Genomic DNA, 16,372 nt, shown 5'->3' with positions numbered 1-16,372 from the left:
CTAGGCAACTTTCGAATCCGTAATTTCTTAATTCCGCGATAACGCACGGTACATGGTTCGCATACTAGAATGTCGTTTGGAATGTTGCAATTGTCGGTGTCACCGGTGCAAGGGGTAATCGACAGATTCAAATGTCAAGGATGAAGAATCATGGTGGAACAGATAGCGAACCGATCGATGCGTGATAGCGTGGATACGAATTAATCGAGAAGTAATTAATCCATCCCCGAAACGTAGATATCACGGAAGGCGAACTAAAATCATAATTACGTTGGAATCTGTTTAAAATATATCAAATCATCATATATAAATTTGCACGTTCTTTGACGAAGAAGAAAAATATACAAACTCGTCTCCGCTGGATTCGATTAAAATGATATATCAAGTATAACGTGGCGTGGCGTAACAGAAAATTATACTAACCGCACAGTAACACGTTTAACTCACTTTAACGATGTTTCGAAGTTACATACGCCTGACGCAAAGATATTCCAACGCACTTTAACGTGCTCTGTAAGTAATGAGCTATTTTTCCTCGCATCAAAGAGTGAAAACTGTTTCATGGGATTTAGAATTTTTAGAATTCAATTGTGGTATGCAATATGTATTACAGGTTGAGATATAAATTATTTATTATCAAATTATCCCACATTCAATTTGATTCATAATAGCAGATAAAACAAGATAAATTATTTTTTACTAGAGAATTAACATTTAAAAACCAAAACGACTTTTAAAAAGGGCAGAATGGAAAAATATGTTTCACATTTCTCAGTTCAAGTTCTATAAAAATCACTTGAGCTCGTGCAATATTTCCAAAGGACAACCGAGAAATAAGGCGTGGTAAGAGTGTTACCTTAGGCCAAGGGATCTACACGCTCTAGTTTCGATCGAGGCCGATTTAGATCAAATTACTCATTGGAAATTCGACGAAAATTAATACGTTAGTTAAGATAGTATCGATTGTAACGTCGATACGATATTGCAGAAGCTGCAAATAAATAGGACACTATCTCGGATTTGATTTTGCTCGTTTGTCTGGCGCAACATCTGCGTCTACATCTATCTAATACAAGCAGGGTCTCCAATCCAACCGACCCTTGACCCGTTATGCCTGTTCCCATTATAAATAAGCATATTATGTACACTACTGTCTAGAAACGACACCGGATCTTGATTCCTATTTATATACCGGGACGTGTTGAACTTGATCGACTCGCGAGTATCATTCGGCGTTATTGGCAATTGAACGAGATGATTCGAGTGGAAGTCATATTGTAGAGGAAAAGGATTCTGAGGAATTGGAGTCGGACGTTTGTATACTCTTGTAAAGAGAGAATATACAGACATGAATATTTGTTGGCGAGTCAGAATTTCGAGCGGTTTATGAATTGAACGCCAAATAAAATGCAATTTAAATACGGAATAAGAAGTTCATACGCATAAAAACGTGTTCTCAATTTACGGTGGATTGATTAATCGTGAAAAAAGAGAATCACGGATACCATTAAACGTAGCCGAAGCACTTATACTAACATCAGCACAGTGCTGATCCATAAGATTGCGCTGTAACATGCTCGAGAGTCCCAATTACTGAAAGCAGAAAAGGATCATTCGTCTTACACCTATCAAGGGGGCGATCAATCGATAAATTCGAGAAATTCGACGACGCACGCTCGGTTAATTGTCGGGCTCGCGTGATTCTTCGTCAAGAAACTTCAACTTCGCCCGTGGTATTATCACGCGAACGGCATTGCATAACGCCGTTCTACCCGGCGAATTATTAAGCTCGTTAATTGAGAAATTATCGTGGAGGAAAGAGCATTAACGGTAGAAAAACCGAGCGGACGCATTAAATCGATTAATTAGCAAATTGACAGAAGTCATTACGTATTTCTAATCTTTCAAACTCTGCGGCTAGATAATAAAACGTACGCTTACTCAGCCACTTATTCATAAACTCGCTTGCCGCCGCCTTTCTACTACGAAACTGTGATTGCGTGTACGTTATCTTGTGTACATTTTTTACGTACTATTTAATTGCGAGCGCGAATCGTTCGAAATTAATTTCACGAGCGAGCTCGGATCGAAATTAGTGGTAAGAAACGTGTTGCGTGTAAATACGTAAAATTGTATTTAAAACGATTGCTGATAATGAGAACCTGTTCAAGTCGATCCGCGAATGAATGAATAAATATAGTTTTTGTTTAGACGTTAAGAGGAAAAAGAATCTAATTACACTGATTGGAATTTCTATATGTATTTCGTACCGTGCCTCGTTTAATTATGCAAAGCATCAGTTTAAATCAAATGTTATAAGAGAAATGATTACAAGCGAGCGAAGGCGTTTCTAAAGGATATTGCTTATTGTTAGTGATATTACATCCGCATGTATCATCTTCTGATAATTAAATGTTTTAGTGTACCCTTAGTCGATTTAGAATGTAAATTATTCGTACTCAACGTTCAACGCAATTTGCATCAGTGCACCATTGCACTAAAACTTCAGTACATGACTGTCAAGATAGTTACCAGGCTGACTCGGTCGTCTTTAATCTTCAAATACATTTTTACCGATTTATTGTACATTTCCTATTAAGCTCGCCGATGATATCGAACGGTAACCGCTCTAGTTAGTACTTATAATGATTCGAGTGACTCGAACAAAGAAATTAAAGAACTGAGTTTGCAGCTACACAGGAACAATACAAAATATATTACGCGTTCTTTGTATCGGTCGAACAATGAATCTTGAATGACTGCCGATATAGTGGCCTAACCTGCTTTCGAGACCCACAACCGTGTCGCATCAATTAAAAAGAAATATCCAGTTCGCTGGATTTGGTCTCCGCGCCCCTGCCGAACCCGGCAGGCGAAATAAATTCATGCCTGATAACGTATCTCGAATGTACAGCGTAAAAATTACGAATACCAGCAAGTGTTAACGATAATTATGCAAAGCAATAATCGCGGATCCAATCTTTATCTGCATATACACGTTGCGCATTGATAAGCCCAATCGCTAATCCGCGTGCACGTTTTCCAAAGGAGGCATGTATGCACGTGCAGCAGCACTCTGCTAAATAGAACCTTAAAGAGTTTCAAAAACAAAAGCGGGTGGGTAAGGGGAACACGGACGGTGTACGCAGTGACACATTTCAATCACGCGTAATGACCGGCCACTCCTTTGTTACACGCGTTCTTCTGGCGAATGATGGTTATGCAGAAGACAAAAAGTCGGGCGCATGCGTTTTTCGTACGATCGCTTTGACTGTTCGGATGTAACGCGTTCCAAACACATATTTGGCAATACATATACGCGTATGTGTAAGCAAACGAAATAGAAACGAAAACGAAACCACTTCTATTATTTCAAAACGGGTATAAAAAGAAGCTTTTTGACAAAGGAATTATGTTTCATCATTAGAGGAAGGTGAGAGGCCTCTTACCATTGAAAGAGAATCATAGCAAAACGTAGGGAAAGGCAGACTTACTTAGTCTTTTCGCTAACAAGTATGGAAAATTTTAAAGAACGCGTTGCATTAGATTTAGTGGATATCGGGCAAATTGCGAACTGGCCCTATTGACCACTTCGGTAGCTGCAGTGTTAATAACTACTAACTTTTTTCCCTCTAAACTTGTTCGGAACTGGTTCGTCCGACAACGATTAATCTATTCTGCATCTGCTATTTGAAATCCGCATCTTTCTTCGTAACCGGTATTGGAAACTAGTTCCGACAAAGCAATCGGTCTATTTTACATTAAACCCAAGAACCGTAAGGGAAACGAAAGAATATTAAAAAAAAAAGATAAATATTCAATTTACAATATTCCAAGATATAATAATACAAACATTGACGATCGCGTAATAAGAAATTTACGTGGCCTGTTATAAATCGAGATCGATCCAACACATTTTATTTAAGAATTTAACTAAGAATATACAGTGTATGATTTATTAGTGGATCCCCTTTGTTCTAAGATTACCTTTATATTTTAAGAATCTTTAATGGGGAGTAACATTATAATTTATGAATTGGTAAAGATGAAGCTGAAATGAAAAGTACAACGTAGTGTAGCATTTGTGTAAAGAGTATGACGCGACACAATATGTATATAAAATCGACTATATTGTACTTACTACATCTTACCTGTTCATAATTTGTAAAAAATACGTAGAAAGTCAAGTCAGTTGATTCTCCAGTTTATGAATATAACATTGGAAGCATTTCAACGTCTAAGTAAAAGATTATTAAACAAACGAGAGGTCTGTAAGGAAAGATCAGAGGGATACTCAAAGGGCTCCAATCTTTCTCTTTCAATTCAAAGTTTCCGATTCGTATGACGGTCGAGAAGGGGTACGCTCCCTAGAAAGCAAGAGGGGGAAAGAGACGGGGATAGAGATATAGAAAGAGATAGGAAAAAGGAGAAGAAAGAGAGAAGACACGCAGGCAGAAGGACCGACCGACAGTCTGGAATGTGGCCGTTAAAACCGATCCCACCCAGCCAATCAGCATCCCCGTAACCGTCTACGTTAAGACGGGTGGACGTGCAAGAAGCACTAGCAAGACGGTTGGCAAAGTGCGAGAATAAAAAGTAATCAGAGGTCAAGAAACAGAACAGACGAGGCGACAGAGGGTGCTCGCGATAATAACACGGGTCGATATACACCGGGCGTTATTTTGAGGCCCTTGCCGTTTGGAGAATACTCTGACGAGCGCGTAACGTGCCCACATTACATGCGTGTTCGGTGTAAATGCCTTGGGGTTGCTCTTTCCGCAACTCCACCTTTGACCGTCCTCGAACTTCTCTCTCTCTGTCTCTCTCTCTCTTTCTTTACCTATCTGTCTGTGGTTGGCAAGCGATAGGGTAAACGCGAGCACACGTACATAAAAGAGAGAACAACGATCGAAGCGAGAAGTATGTATATGTATGATGCTCACCTTGCCACTCTTCGCTGCCGGCGAATTCTCGACGATGTCGTAGATGACGTGCGGCAAGCCCGCGGTACCCAGGAGCGAAAACCCGAATCCGGACGAGTCGCCGCGGTTCAGGGTGACCACCAACTCCTCAGCCATGTTTCGAGCACATTGATCACCTCACTGTCATTTGACGCACCTTCATCGAAACCCGCGCACCGTACACAACGATTAATCCGGCGGCCCGTGTTTATTCGTCTTCCTCTCTCCCGTTTCCAGCCACCGTGTGTCACCCGTCGAAACGTTCCTCTCGCCCGTTCCCTCTCGCTCTGACACGCGCGCAACACTCACGCACGAATCGGAAGCCAAGGGCCTCCTTCGCGAACACTTTTTCGCACTCCACCGCGCGATAGAACCGCGCTGCTCTCTATCTCTTTCCTTCCCTCCTCTTCCCTGGTCTTTCTCGTCGATGCCACGAATCTCGTCGTTCCGCTAACAACCGCTGCACGTCAGCGACGGTCCGTCTAGCAACGATATCGGACGCGATGTACGTGTACGTTGAAAACGCCACTCCTGCGCTTTTCGTGATACCGCCTCGAAAACGCGCGCACTTCGTACTTCGTACCTGTGCCTGCGCGAACCGCGGCGGCGTCGCGGCAACCGACCACGTATCCTTGCGGACGACGCAACCACCTCCCTGCCCGGCGAACGCCTCGCGACTGACGACTGGATGGCGCCACCTACAAGGCATACCATAGACCCCACCGGTCCTTCACCTCGGCTACTGCGCTGGTCAAAGTCTGCCGGCAACAATGCAATCAGAGTGCAGAAAAGTTTTGCATCCTGTATCAACTTTTTAACCGCATGCCTTTACACCTATTCCAGATTGACGCGAACATTTATATCACTTTTATAAGCTTCATTTTCAGTATTTAAACTCGCGATCTAGACAATGCTGTAACATATGTATTCATAATTTAAAATTTGATTCGTCTTTTAAATGAAACGTGTATTAAATAGAAAAGAAAGAACGCAACGTTTCAAGCTTTCGAGTAGAAATAATTTAAAAGTAACTTATTTGTATAGTTGACAGTTGGGATGCAAAATGCAAAGTAGCTTGTGTTCGAAATCGTTCGATTAGTAACTTGACTGTAGCAGTAGTGAATGTAGTGATAGCAATAGCAGTCATGGAGCCAGTAGCACATCTCGTTAAAGTATCTATTCCGAATTATTTAGCTGGATTACCTGTTCCGGACTCTATAGGAGGATGGTTTCGATTAGGAAGTAAGAAATTAATGAATATATTTAAAGTATATTCGATGATTATATAAAATCATGTCGCGTAACTCGCGGAAATGTAACTTTAAACGTGACACTGCATATTACTACTGTGGCATATCGAACTAGTAGCAAATAGCACAAATAACAAATTCTTTTAATTTTCTACTAGTACGAGACTGGATTGCTTTAATTCCACCGACTGCAGCGTTAGCTGGTCTCGGTTATATGTCATACAAAGCATTTTGTCCTCTGGCTAGAGGTCCAGTAAGTAAACTGCCTTTTATCAAGAGATCATTATAATATTGTACATGTTACGATGGATTTTGCTGTTTTTCTTGTTGATTACGTAACGCTATTGCTTCAATCTTTTGGCTCCTACTTTTTGCCACTGTCTTGAATCAGTCGATTTCAATTCATTTATGAATTTTGATTTTTGTCACTGAAAGATCAATATGTTCTTCTTATCATTTATTTACACAAGATATGTACATAACATTTGCAGTCGTGTGGACGTGTGAACCTTACTGTAAAGAAAGATGTAAATAAAGTGGTGGATTCCGTTGACATAGAAGATATAAGTGAGAAAGCTGCATTTTGCCGTTGCTGGAGATCTGAAAATGTAAGTTGCTTTCTCCTCTATTATTTTTGTGTACTCGAGAGCTGTCAAGATTTTAGACCCACATTATAACTGACCTAAATCAAGTATATCCAAGAATAAGTTTAAGATCTTGATATTATGTAATCACATGCAATGATACAGGAATTATCTTAATAAAATATAATTTTTTATGTTGCAGTGGCCTTATTGCGACGGTTCCCATGGACGTCATAACGAAGCGACAAAAGATAATGTGGGTCCTCTTGTAATCACGAAGAAGAAAGCTTAATTATAAGATTGGAATGTCGATTAGAAAGATAAATCACTTTCCAATCGATGTTATTAAATACCATTGATGAAGGAATACTTCTCCAACCAACAATGTAGATATCTCATACGAAATTCATGTATGTATATGATAAATATATATATCGATGTAGGTATATATTTAACGCCAAACAGAGAACAATAGTAAAGGCAGAATGGAAAATGTGTACTTATTTGTAACTATTTTTTAAACTGTGCTTTACTGAAATCTATAAATAAATGTTTTATTGCAAAATTTCTTTAGTTAACACTACATCTGGATACTTAAGATTGTACGTAATTTTTTATCGTTTTTTACATGCGTGATTTTTACGAAGTATCACTGTACTTTATTAAGAAGAATGTGTATCATTATTTCTACATGGACTCGACTACCTTAACGCTCTAAAATAAAAGCTCGTTGATTAAAAATATAATTCACTAATTTATTTAACTAAAAATATTTACATGTTCGTGGCACGCGGTACAAAAAAGGATGGAGAGAATATTGTGATACTACGTTACAAAGATATAATTTATAATGCACATTTTCAACAGTTTCAAATACATACACACTTTAAAATAACATAGTCGCGCTAACATCGAAGAAAACTGATACATGTTACTCTAGCACCCATCATTTTTCGTAAACGTCTCATTTATTCAGCGATCTGCATCATCATAATCGTTATAAAAATACGAATGGTTAACACATTGTAACACTATTTCAATTTCAACAGGAGAGAGAGAGAGGAAGGGAGAGAGAGAAGAGAATGGTAAACGTGTTGAAAAAAAGGTGGTTGTACGCATAATGTATATAAAATAATTACATTACAAGAAATGTATAACATTATCCAAACATATTTGGTGTTCTGACTGTCAGACGTAATACATGTCCTTAGTATCACAGATCAATGAATCTTTAATAGTTACATAGTACCAGCCTCAGCCGTGGATCATTCAGTTTTCTATAAGCTACTGCTCTCATTAGATCACAGCTGTAACAGGAAAATCGAATTACATGAACAATATTTCAATCGCAAAAGTAAAAGTACGCGCTTACCTCGAAATGCCGTAAATCATTGGTATCAAACTCTAATTCATTAACTAATAACTCCCGATGTCCGTATCTGTATCTAAAACATAAAAATATCATTAAAGTAACTTATTATGTTATATAATTGAAGACTACTTTCGTACTTACTCGATGTATCGCCTCCAGACAATCATTCCAATATATACGAGTCCGATTACTACCGCGAAACTAATCGCCGTAACCAGTGCTATGATTCCCGAAGGCATGCGCTTGGCTTTAGGTCTCTCGGCAGATTTCACTGCCTCGGCATTGTCAGAGCTTATAATAGCCTTATCTTCCAGCAACGGTGATAGAACCGATGCTTCGCTAGAACTATTATTTTGTTTCAAATCCGTATTTAAGACATCTGCAATTTAGGAATATTTTTAATTTATAATAACACGGAATTAATATTGTCATTCGTTTAACATTATACAAATGCATTAGATAAATATAGAATTTATATTTGTAAAATATAAATTTTCATACCTGAATGATTAGTAGTAGCGAGGTGATTCGGTTCGGTAGTTACGTTTTTGTAAGTATCTTGATCCATGGTGCGTGTAGTATTTACAGTATCTTCTGTCTTATTCTTTCCGCTTGGTTCTTTATCTTGAACTTCCGGTACCTGAGATTCCGCGTTCACTTCAGTCTTATTGCTCGCGATACTCGTAACAGTGGTGGTAGGTTCTTACGAAACAGAAAATTATGAAAAAGAGCATCCTTTATAAATATATATGTACATAATGCAATTTTCTTCCATATAAAACATACCTGTTGCATTTAATGGAGAAGTCGAATCTGTGTTATCATTGTCATCATTGTCATGCGGCATTACTTTACAATGAAGCATGTCTTCCGCCTCCTTGTTAGAAGTACAATTTTGAGTTTTATTTTCCACTTTTTTGAGATCGTTGACTGGCGTAGCTGCGCTCGCGTCTGGTGGCACAGTGATATAAATATCCTTCTTTAGCTTTTCTTTAAAATAACAAAATGCACACCCCAATAAGTATTCAAAATTGATACAAGTACGAAATCATTTTAATGTTTCGTTTCACTTACCCGTCACAATTTCTGTTTTTTTTACGGTCTCTTCGATCGATTTGTTACTAATATTATTTGAAATTGTATCATTCACGGTGCTATTAGTGATATTTAAAACAGTATCATTCCCTTTGTCGTTCATCTCTACTTCTTTCGGCATCACCGGCGACACCCTGCCTGCTAACATAAGCAAATTTTATGATATCTGAATGCAGGGGATATGAGTGAAAAAAAGTTAAGGACTGATATCGCGTAGCGTAAGTATACTTAGAGCTTCACGTAAGCATGCCTGGAAAATTTTCAGCGCGATTGCAAGTGTAAAGAAACTCTGTATATTTTGATTAGTTCGATTGTTTAAGATTTTGTCGATGTACTGTTTACGGTTGAAACGTGGTCTTCAAATAAATCTGCGTGTTATCGTAGATGTACGTAAAGTGATAATTGCATTTCTGTCTTACCGAACATTGAAATCACCAAAACGACGATCACCGGCAGCCGCAGCATCTTTTTCTTTCTATTCTACTTGTTACCGGTTCGCACTATAAACCCGAAGAATTCTGCGACGCTTATGAACGAGTCTCCGCAATTATTGCACTCGCTTGTAATCACGTGGCAAACTCAGAACTGAAATCAATTGCGATTATCAATTGGTAACACTCCCACCCAACGTATCATTTTATCTGCTATCGTAGATATGGAGGAAGGAAATGATGTTACTATTTCAGCATGCTTAATAATATAAATTATCAATAATAATAAAATGTGTGCGAATGTGGAAAGAATAATTAATGAAAATGAGAGAATAATTAAATTTGACAGATCGATTCGACAGTGTCGTCTCCCGTTAGTGATAGGACAATTATATCAATTGAACTATTTAACCCTGTCGCGACGTTCAATTTTTCTCTGTCCTCTTGAACTTGAAGGCAATAAAAGTTTGCTACCTACAAGTACGTCAAGAAGTGTCAATTTTCCCTTGCATTAATATTATTAAATGGGTGTAAGGAGGGAGAATTTCGAATAATTCATATTATACTAAAATGTACGCTAGCTGATTTCTTTTTATACTTATAATCCGTTGGCCACACACTGTACCTTATTTGTATTCTTTATGCTCTTACAAGGTGGGAAGCAGTTATCATAAAAATCTCGTTTGCATGAGAGAAGAAGATAGATTATTGTTACGTCATTCAAAGTAAGACTTCGAGAGCAGTATGTTGTAACAAGCACGACGATAATGTTGAAGTATTGAACACTTATGAAACTCAACACGTGAGATATTTTTATAATGCACAGACAGATACATTATCATGTGGGACACGTATAGCGTAAAAGATTCGATGCTAGCTAAGAAATCTTGCAAACGTGAACCGAAATACCAGAATAAGGAGGTCGTTTCTATCTCTGTTTTCGCTATTCATTAACGTTTTTGTGTCATTATGCGCGTCAGTGAGCGTAATCCATGAGGAAATACCGGGCTTAATTATTCGCGCGTTGATCATCCGTGAAGATAAAGATGACTAATTAGATCGATAATATATGCATTTTCACTGATACTGTGTCGCCTGTTTTCTTGGAAACTCATTTGTAGGACGGTAAGAAAGAAATTCGTATAATTATCGCATGTATATATGTGTTTTATCATTACGGTGGCATGACATGCGAGAACCATTCGCAGCATTAATTTCAGTAATTTCTAGAAGTGCGTTCTGAATGCGACGCCTAGCTATAGAACAAAATTTCGATTCATTTCGTAGTAGGAGTACGGGAAAGTTTTCCACTGCATTTTTTCAAAATAAATACGTCATTCTTACAGTGTCATGCATTTTACGTTAATAGACATTGGAGATCAGAGATTACCCGGCAATAATGACTCTAATTAAAATGTTGGAGCTTGACATTGGCTCTTATCACGAGTAAATGATTGATAGTAAGCGTGACAGTCGATTGTACTGAAATGTTTGCGGCAGACAATTACAAAGAATCGATAACGTGAATCATTCGATAGCCAATCGCGTAAGATCCTGTTCAGTAGAAATAATCGATGTGGAACGAAGAATTAACCCATTTCTTCTGATGTACGCACGTGTAACATCCACGCTCTTTTTATAAGCATACCTTCGTCGAACGTGAAAGTCGTACGTTCCACTTTTTCTCTAGTCGCTTGGCAAAGTATCGCTATGCATTTAGGAGAGCAAACCAGAAATCAGGCGCAGCCGGTAAAACTCGGCTAGCGATCGTCCACGGGATTTGTCTGACGCGAATTCACTGTTCGGCAGTGATTACACCACAATTGCAGCATCCCACGATCAATTGCATTACACTTAGATAATCGTTGTTCAAGACGAACGGAGGACCGTCCGTACACAAAATTGTCTCGCACGCCGCTCACTTTTGAACTTTCCGCTATGTTTCACGCGCTACTTCGGCGAACGGTTGGAAAACGCCGATATACATTTATTCCGCGCGCACCGGTTTTCGAGCTTTTGCAATAAACACCGCGTGATGAACGACGACATTAAACTCGAATAATAACACAATCAGTTTTATAGTAATCGTGCGTGACACGAGAATTGCCACATTTGGATGATCTAAGTTTGTACCTGGTTTTGCGCGATAAAGTTTCCCGCACCTCGAGGAACCAACGAATTTCGCGTCACTGAGGATTACACTATTATTAGTGAAGTATTTTTGCGCAATAGTTGCAATTGAAACATCCGCGGGATGGATTTCGCTTTTGATAATAATCGGACGATCTTCGATGCGCGGTTTCAAATTTACGTACGCACGGAACCAACTTTGCACTCGCACTGTCAGTTGTTTCTTCCCTTGAGAGCAATAGCATACTGCATGTTCTACGTGGCTGGAGAGGCATATAGTAGTGTGTGAGGGACGACGAAGGAGAGGGCTAGAAGCACGCGCGGCATGTGCAAAAGCAAAGCAACAAGAAACAAAGTGAGCAAGGCTCGATCGTAATTCGTTTGTTAGCTAGCATTTATCAGTTGATTGGAGCTACTCGGTATTTGTATAGGTGTCTATTGTCTCGGGAGATAAGATATTTTAACATAATCAGTTGGAACTATGGTCGTGGCAACGTCGATTCTAAAGAACGAATTCCGAAACAGTAGTGGCATTCCCGTTGGTTCTTTTTTTAGCTTCTTTATGTGTAAACTATCTTAAATCGTGCCGGATTCGCACATTAACTCTTTTAGCTTCACAGAGCGGAGGTCGCCCGGTTTGAAAAAAAAAATAATCTCATTTCCATTATTTTGTCGTAACTCACACTTTCCACAATGACGGATCATTATTAATTGTTATTTCTTGCATGTAACAATCGTAAAATAGAAACGTTAAGAAACTGCATCACTCTCGAGCGAATGAAATAAGTGGAAACGTAATAAAATCGACTAAGTAGTTTAACAAATATTATCCAAGGCGTGGAATGTAAGATCTAAAGTTTAGCTCTACTCTCACTATTACTCCTGATAAATGAGTGACACACTTTTCAAATAAAATCGATGATGCAAACGTATGTAAATCATGGATACATACATACGACCGCAAGTTATCAAATTTTCTCGGGTAAACGCAATTTGACTACTATATAGAGTTAGCCATCGATCTGTTCTATGTCGCAAATATACGCAGTCATTCTTTTTTTTAAAACTCCGTAAAAGACGGACGGGAAGTTACAAAATTATAGCTGTTAGATCTATAGTGATCTTCAGAAATACACAAAGTTATAAATACGTCCTACACGCGTCCCAACTTATTATTTCAGTATTCGAGTTTCTCGCGTCGTTTAGTTAACCAGTATTTTCATTGCATAATACCTGAATGCTCAATGAACGTGCAACCATTAAAATGATAACACATTGACTTTTACCCATGGTAAAGTGCACCACCTGGCCACATTCCCGGAATAGATTCACGTATATGCTGAAATTCCCAGCGCACAACTTTGCGGCTGGTCGATATCCCTCGGCGAAACCGGTAACAACGAGATTAAAGGCAACGTAACAGAAAGCATCGTACGTATTGTACGTCACTGTCGTTTTGCCCCGCGGGATTTTATACGTCATCGAAATACGTGAAAGGCAGGAGGCCGTTGCATACCTCGCCGTGTATTGTGTACACATATCCTTGCTGCCTCGTTCGTCTGTACGCTGATTAATCCCGCTTCGGTGTATCGACGATTTTTCCTGGCTTGACTAATGCGATTTTCGCGGAGAAGCGTTACCGGTAATCCTAACAGCGAAAACGCTGAACAGTGGATTTCCGGTAATCTAAAGAAATCTTCAAATCTCCGAGTTCATTTTTTTATTTCGCGATTAATCAGAGAATTATCTATGGTAAATAAGTGAATTGTTTTGTTAAGTAACAATGTTATCGCCAAGCCTCTATATAGTTTGCTGTTCGAAGTATCCTCGGATGTAACTTTTATAATTACATCTGCAGATCCGATAATTATTAAAACAATGTGTGACTTCTGTTTTGCTATTACTGATACTCCGTTAGATAATGATAGCTATCAAAAGGTACTCAGGCATGAAGACTAATTGTAAGTTCAAATACTAGACGATTGTATGTTAGGTTGTTCGCGGCGCAGTTGCAGAGATCATAAGCTGCATAGAAGCCGTGTGAACATGACGCGACGAGTTGAACCGTGAGACCTCTCCTCTTCTTATTCCGAACATGTGACGGATAAGATCGAGAATGCAAGATAAATTGCAAATGCTTTTGGCTTAGCCCGTTTCTCGGAAGAAAATCCTTGCTATTGGCGCGATTGTAAAATCAACGACGGCTTCCACAGTTTAGACTTCCAGAGCAATATAAAGCATCTGTTGTTTTAAAAGCAAATATCAAACTTCAAAATGCAGCTGTACTTCGCCAAGTGGATAAAATATTTACACGAGAAACCAGGAAAAATGCTTCTAAATCTTGCATTTTCGTTTAACGAAATTTATTATTAAAAAATGAGATTGAAGTAATATTTAATTTAGCGGACAATTTCTCTGTCAAGGACGTCTGAGTAAAAGTGACGCGCTGTTGCTACGCCCATGTCCCATCGCTGCAATTACATGTATCGATTCACGAGTAATTCACTTATTAAACATTGATAAGATCGCGTTGCCTCACGATTTCAATTTACAGGATCTCTTTACGTATGAAGGAGCGCACACAGGGAGAATGCTTACCTACGCGTAACTTGATTTATAGCCGGTCTGTAAACCGGTGAAACGGAGAACACATAAGCTACCACGTAAAAATAGATTGACCCTGCCGTCGATAAAACCCTGCAAAGCACGAAACCCCTCAACGCAGGTAATTCGATATACGCGAAGAGAAGTGAATGGCGAGAAGCATTCTCACGAGCCACTCGTATGCATCTACAATGGGTTCCCTTTAGAATCCCGTATCCTGGCTATGAATAATTTCCTTTCTTCTTCTTCTTATTTTTTTTTTACTCTATCCGTGGCGGTAAATAATTTCGTTTTGTAATGCTCTCAACAGCGTATAATCGCTCTCGGTGGATGCTTTTGAACAATGAGCGTAAAAAGTGCAGGAAGGTGTGTTCCCTTCCAAATCTTTTGTCTCATAAATAAGTATTGTTTATAATAAGTAATCGAGAATTATATTTAGTAAATTAATTTCTGATTTATTACTTTCTCTGTTACGAAATATAAACTTCTAGCTTCTAGGAGTTGTTATAAAAATTATATCTCAGTAGGTGTTTGTCGTTAAAGACTGAATATGTGTTTATGAGACGTGGAAGAATATAGTCTCATAAAGTGCCTAAGAGTGTAATTAATGTTCTAAGTACATAAAAATCATAGCGGATACCTACTGCTTTATGTTACAGTCGTATCGATTAAATCTGTCTATTGTACTGTACAATTTTTAAATGTCACGGTGAGTAGAGTACGTACAATAAAACATCGTGTATAGTTCAGACGCTCTCGGTGGATGCTTTTGAACAATGAGCGTAAAAAGTGCAGGAAGGTGTGTTCCCTTCCAAATCTTTTGTCTCATAAATAAGTATTGTTTATAATAAGTAATCGAGAATTATATTTAGTAAATTAATTTCTGATTTATTACTTTCTCTGTTACGAAATATAAACTTCTAGCTTCTAGGAGTTGTTATAAAAATTATATCTCAGTAGGTGTTTGTCGTTAAAGACTGAATATGTGTTTATGAGACGTGGAAGAATATAGTCTCATAAAGTGCCTAAGAGTGTAATTAATGTTCTAAGTACATAAAAATCATAGCGGATACCTACTGCTTTATGTTACAGTCGTATCGATTAAATCTGTCTATTGTACTGTACAATTTTTAAATGTCACGGTGAGTAGAGTACGTACAATAAAACATCGTGTATAGTTCAGATATCGATTTCAGTATATCAATATATTTCATAACAAGCTCTGTATATTAAGTTTTGACTAGCACAGTACATCAATGCGTTTATTGATTTATCTATTACGATCTTATGTAACGCAACAGCCTCGTCGAATGACCCGACGAATATCGTGCAGTATCTACAATTAAACGTCGCGCAGCTTATATGATCAGCATGAAGCCATGAACACCATTATTCTCCTCTTTTTATGAAAGGCACATAAACTTATAAATAAGTATATTTTGCACACTGTTAAAATTTGTAAATTCTCATTATTCTTGACCATTTGTTTTGTGCATTTCATAGCACACTGCTTGAGTAAATAAATACGTTCAAAAGAATAATAGAAGCACACGTTTACTGTTTTTAATACTTCGCTGTTTGTATAAAATGTACGGATTTGTTATACAGGAGGTCGAGTTTGCACTGTTTGTGAAATGTAAACGAATGTTAATACCGCTATTAATATAAGGTAGAAATGCTCCCTCAATTGAAATAATACAAATTTTGATCTATATATTACTACATTTTAAACGTATGTTATACGGAATTTAAATATTGCATTATTTTATACATTAACTAAGTTCATTCATAATCTTTCAAATGCACAATTTTATTTTAAATATATTAAAAACTTCTCTTGTATCTCTGTCATAAAAAATATGGAAAGATTTATAGCTGTTCGTACAAGCTAAGGTATTTGTGATTTTTCACGTATTTCACTTGGAGTAGCGTATTTTAAAGCTAA

At 38.1% G+C, this 16,372-nt stretch overlaps 3 protein-coding genes across 10 annotated transcripts in view; 1 reads left to right on the top strand and 2 right to left on the bottom strand.

Annotated features, from left to right (window-relative positions):
* Efa6 (Exchange factor for Arf 6) overlaps positions 1-5,638 on the bottom strand; it is a 49,615-nt gene extending 43,977 nt beyond the window's left edge. For 2 of the 4 annotated variants that reach the window (XM_018027361.2, XM_018027364.2), the window contains exon 1: positions 4,944-5,637. In XM_018027361.2, coding sequence (XP_017882850.1) covers positions 4,944-5,078 — 135 coding nt within the window. In that variant the 5' untranslated portion in view covers positions 5,079-5,637. Of the gene's footprint in view, positions 1-4,943 lie in introns of all 4 variants that reach the window. The other 2 variants (XR_003389409.1, XM_018027363.2) reach the window with 2 other exon arrangements.
* Positions 5,639-6,071: 433 nt separating this feature from the next.
* On the top strand, positions 6,072-7,364 carry Cisd2 (CDGSH iron sulfur domain 2). Its single transcript, XM_018027429.2, has 4 exons — positions 6,072-6,203; positions 6,370-6,464; positions 6,703-6,819; positions 6,998-7,364. The coding sequence occupies exons 1-4, from the start codon at positions 6,107-6,109 to the stop codon at positions 7,085-7,087; spliced, it is 399 nt and encodes a 132-aa protein (XP_017882918.1). The 5' UTR covers positions 6,072-6,106; the 3' UTR covers positions 7,088-7,364.
* A 525-nt stretch (positions 7,365-7,889) lies between these two features.
* On the bottom strand, positions 7,890-13,075 carry LOC108626636 (hybrid signal transduction histidine kinase L). Of its 5 annotated transcripts, none has more exons than XM_026814974.1 (8): positions 13,057-13,075; positions 9,682-9,847; positions 9,242-9,403; positions 8,954-9,157; positions 8,669-8,869; positions 8,309-8,546; positions 8,168-8,240; positions 7,890-8,102 (listed from the first exon to the last, which is right to left on the bottom strand). In XM_026814974.1, the coding sequence occupies exons 2-8, from the start codon at positions 9,725-9,727 to the stop codon at positions 8,097-8,099; spliced, it is 930 nt and encodes a 309-aa protein (XP_026670775.1). In that variant the 5' UTR covers positions 9,728-9,847; positions 13,057-13,075; the 3' UTR covers positions 7,890-8,096. The 5 variants fall into 5 exon arrangements, with proteins under 5 accessions (XP_026670775.1, XP_026670777.1, XP_017882917.1 ...); XM_026814976.1 differs by lacking the exon at positions 13,057-13,075 and adding an exon at positions 11,342-12,061 and having other exon boundaries at positions 8,954-9,118; XM_018027428.2 differs by lacking the exon at positions 13,057-13,075 and adding an exon at positions 11,342-12,059.
* Positions 13,076-16,372: the final 3,297 nt, after the last annotated feature.

This window comes from Ceratina calcarata, unplaced genomic scaffold, assembly GCF_001652005.2.
Source record: "Ceratina calcarata isolate Rehan_Ccalc_2016 unplaced genomic scaffold, ASM165200v1 scaffold422.2, whole genome shotgun sequence".
Taxonomy (NCBI): Eukaryota; Metazoa; Arthropoda; class Insecta; order Hymenoptera; family Apidae; genus Ceratina; species Ceratina calcarata.
Note: the sequence above shows the minus strand (reverse complement) of the source record. Positions and strands in the feature narration are given on the sequence as shown.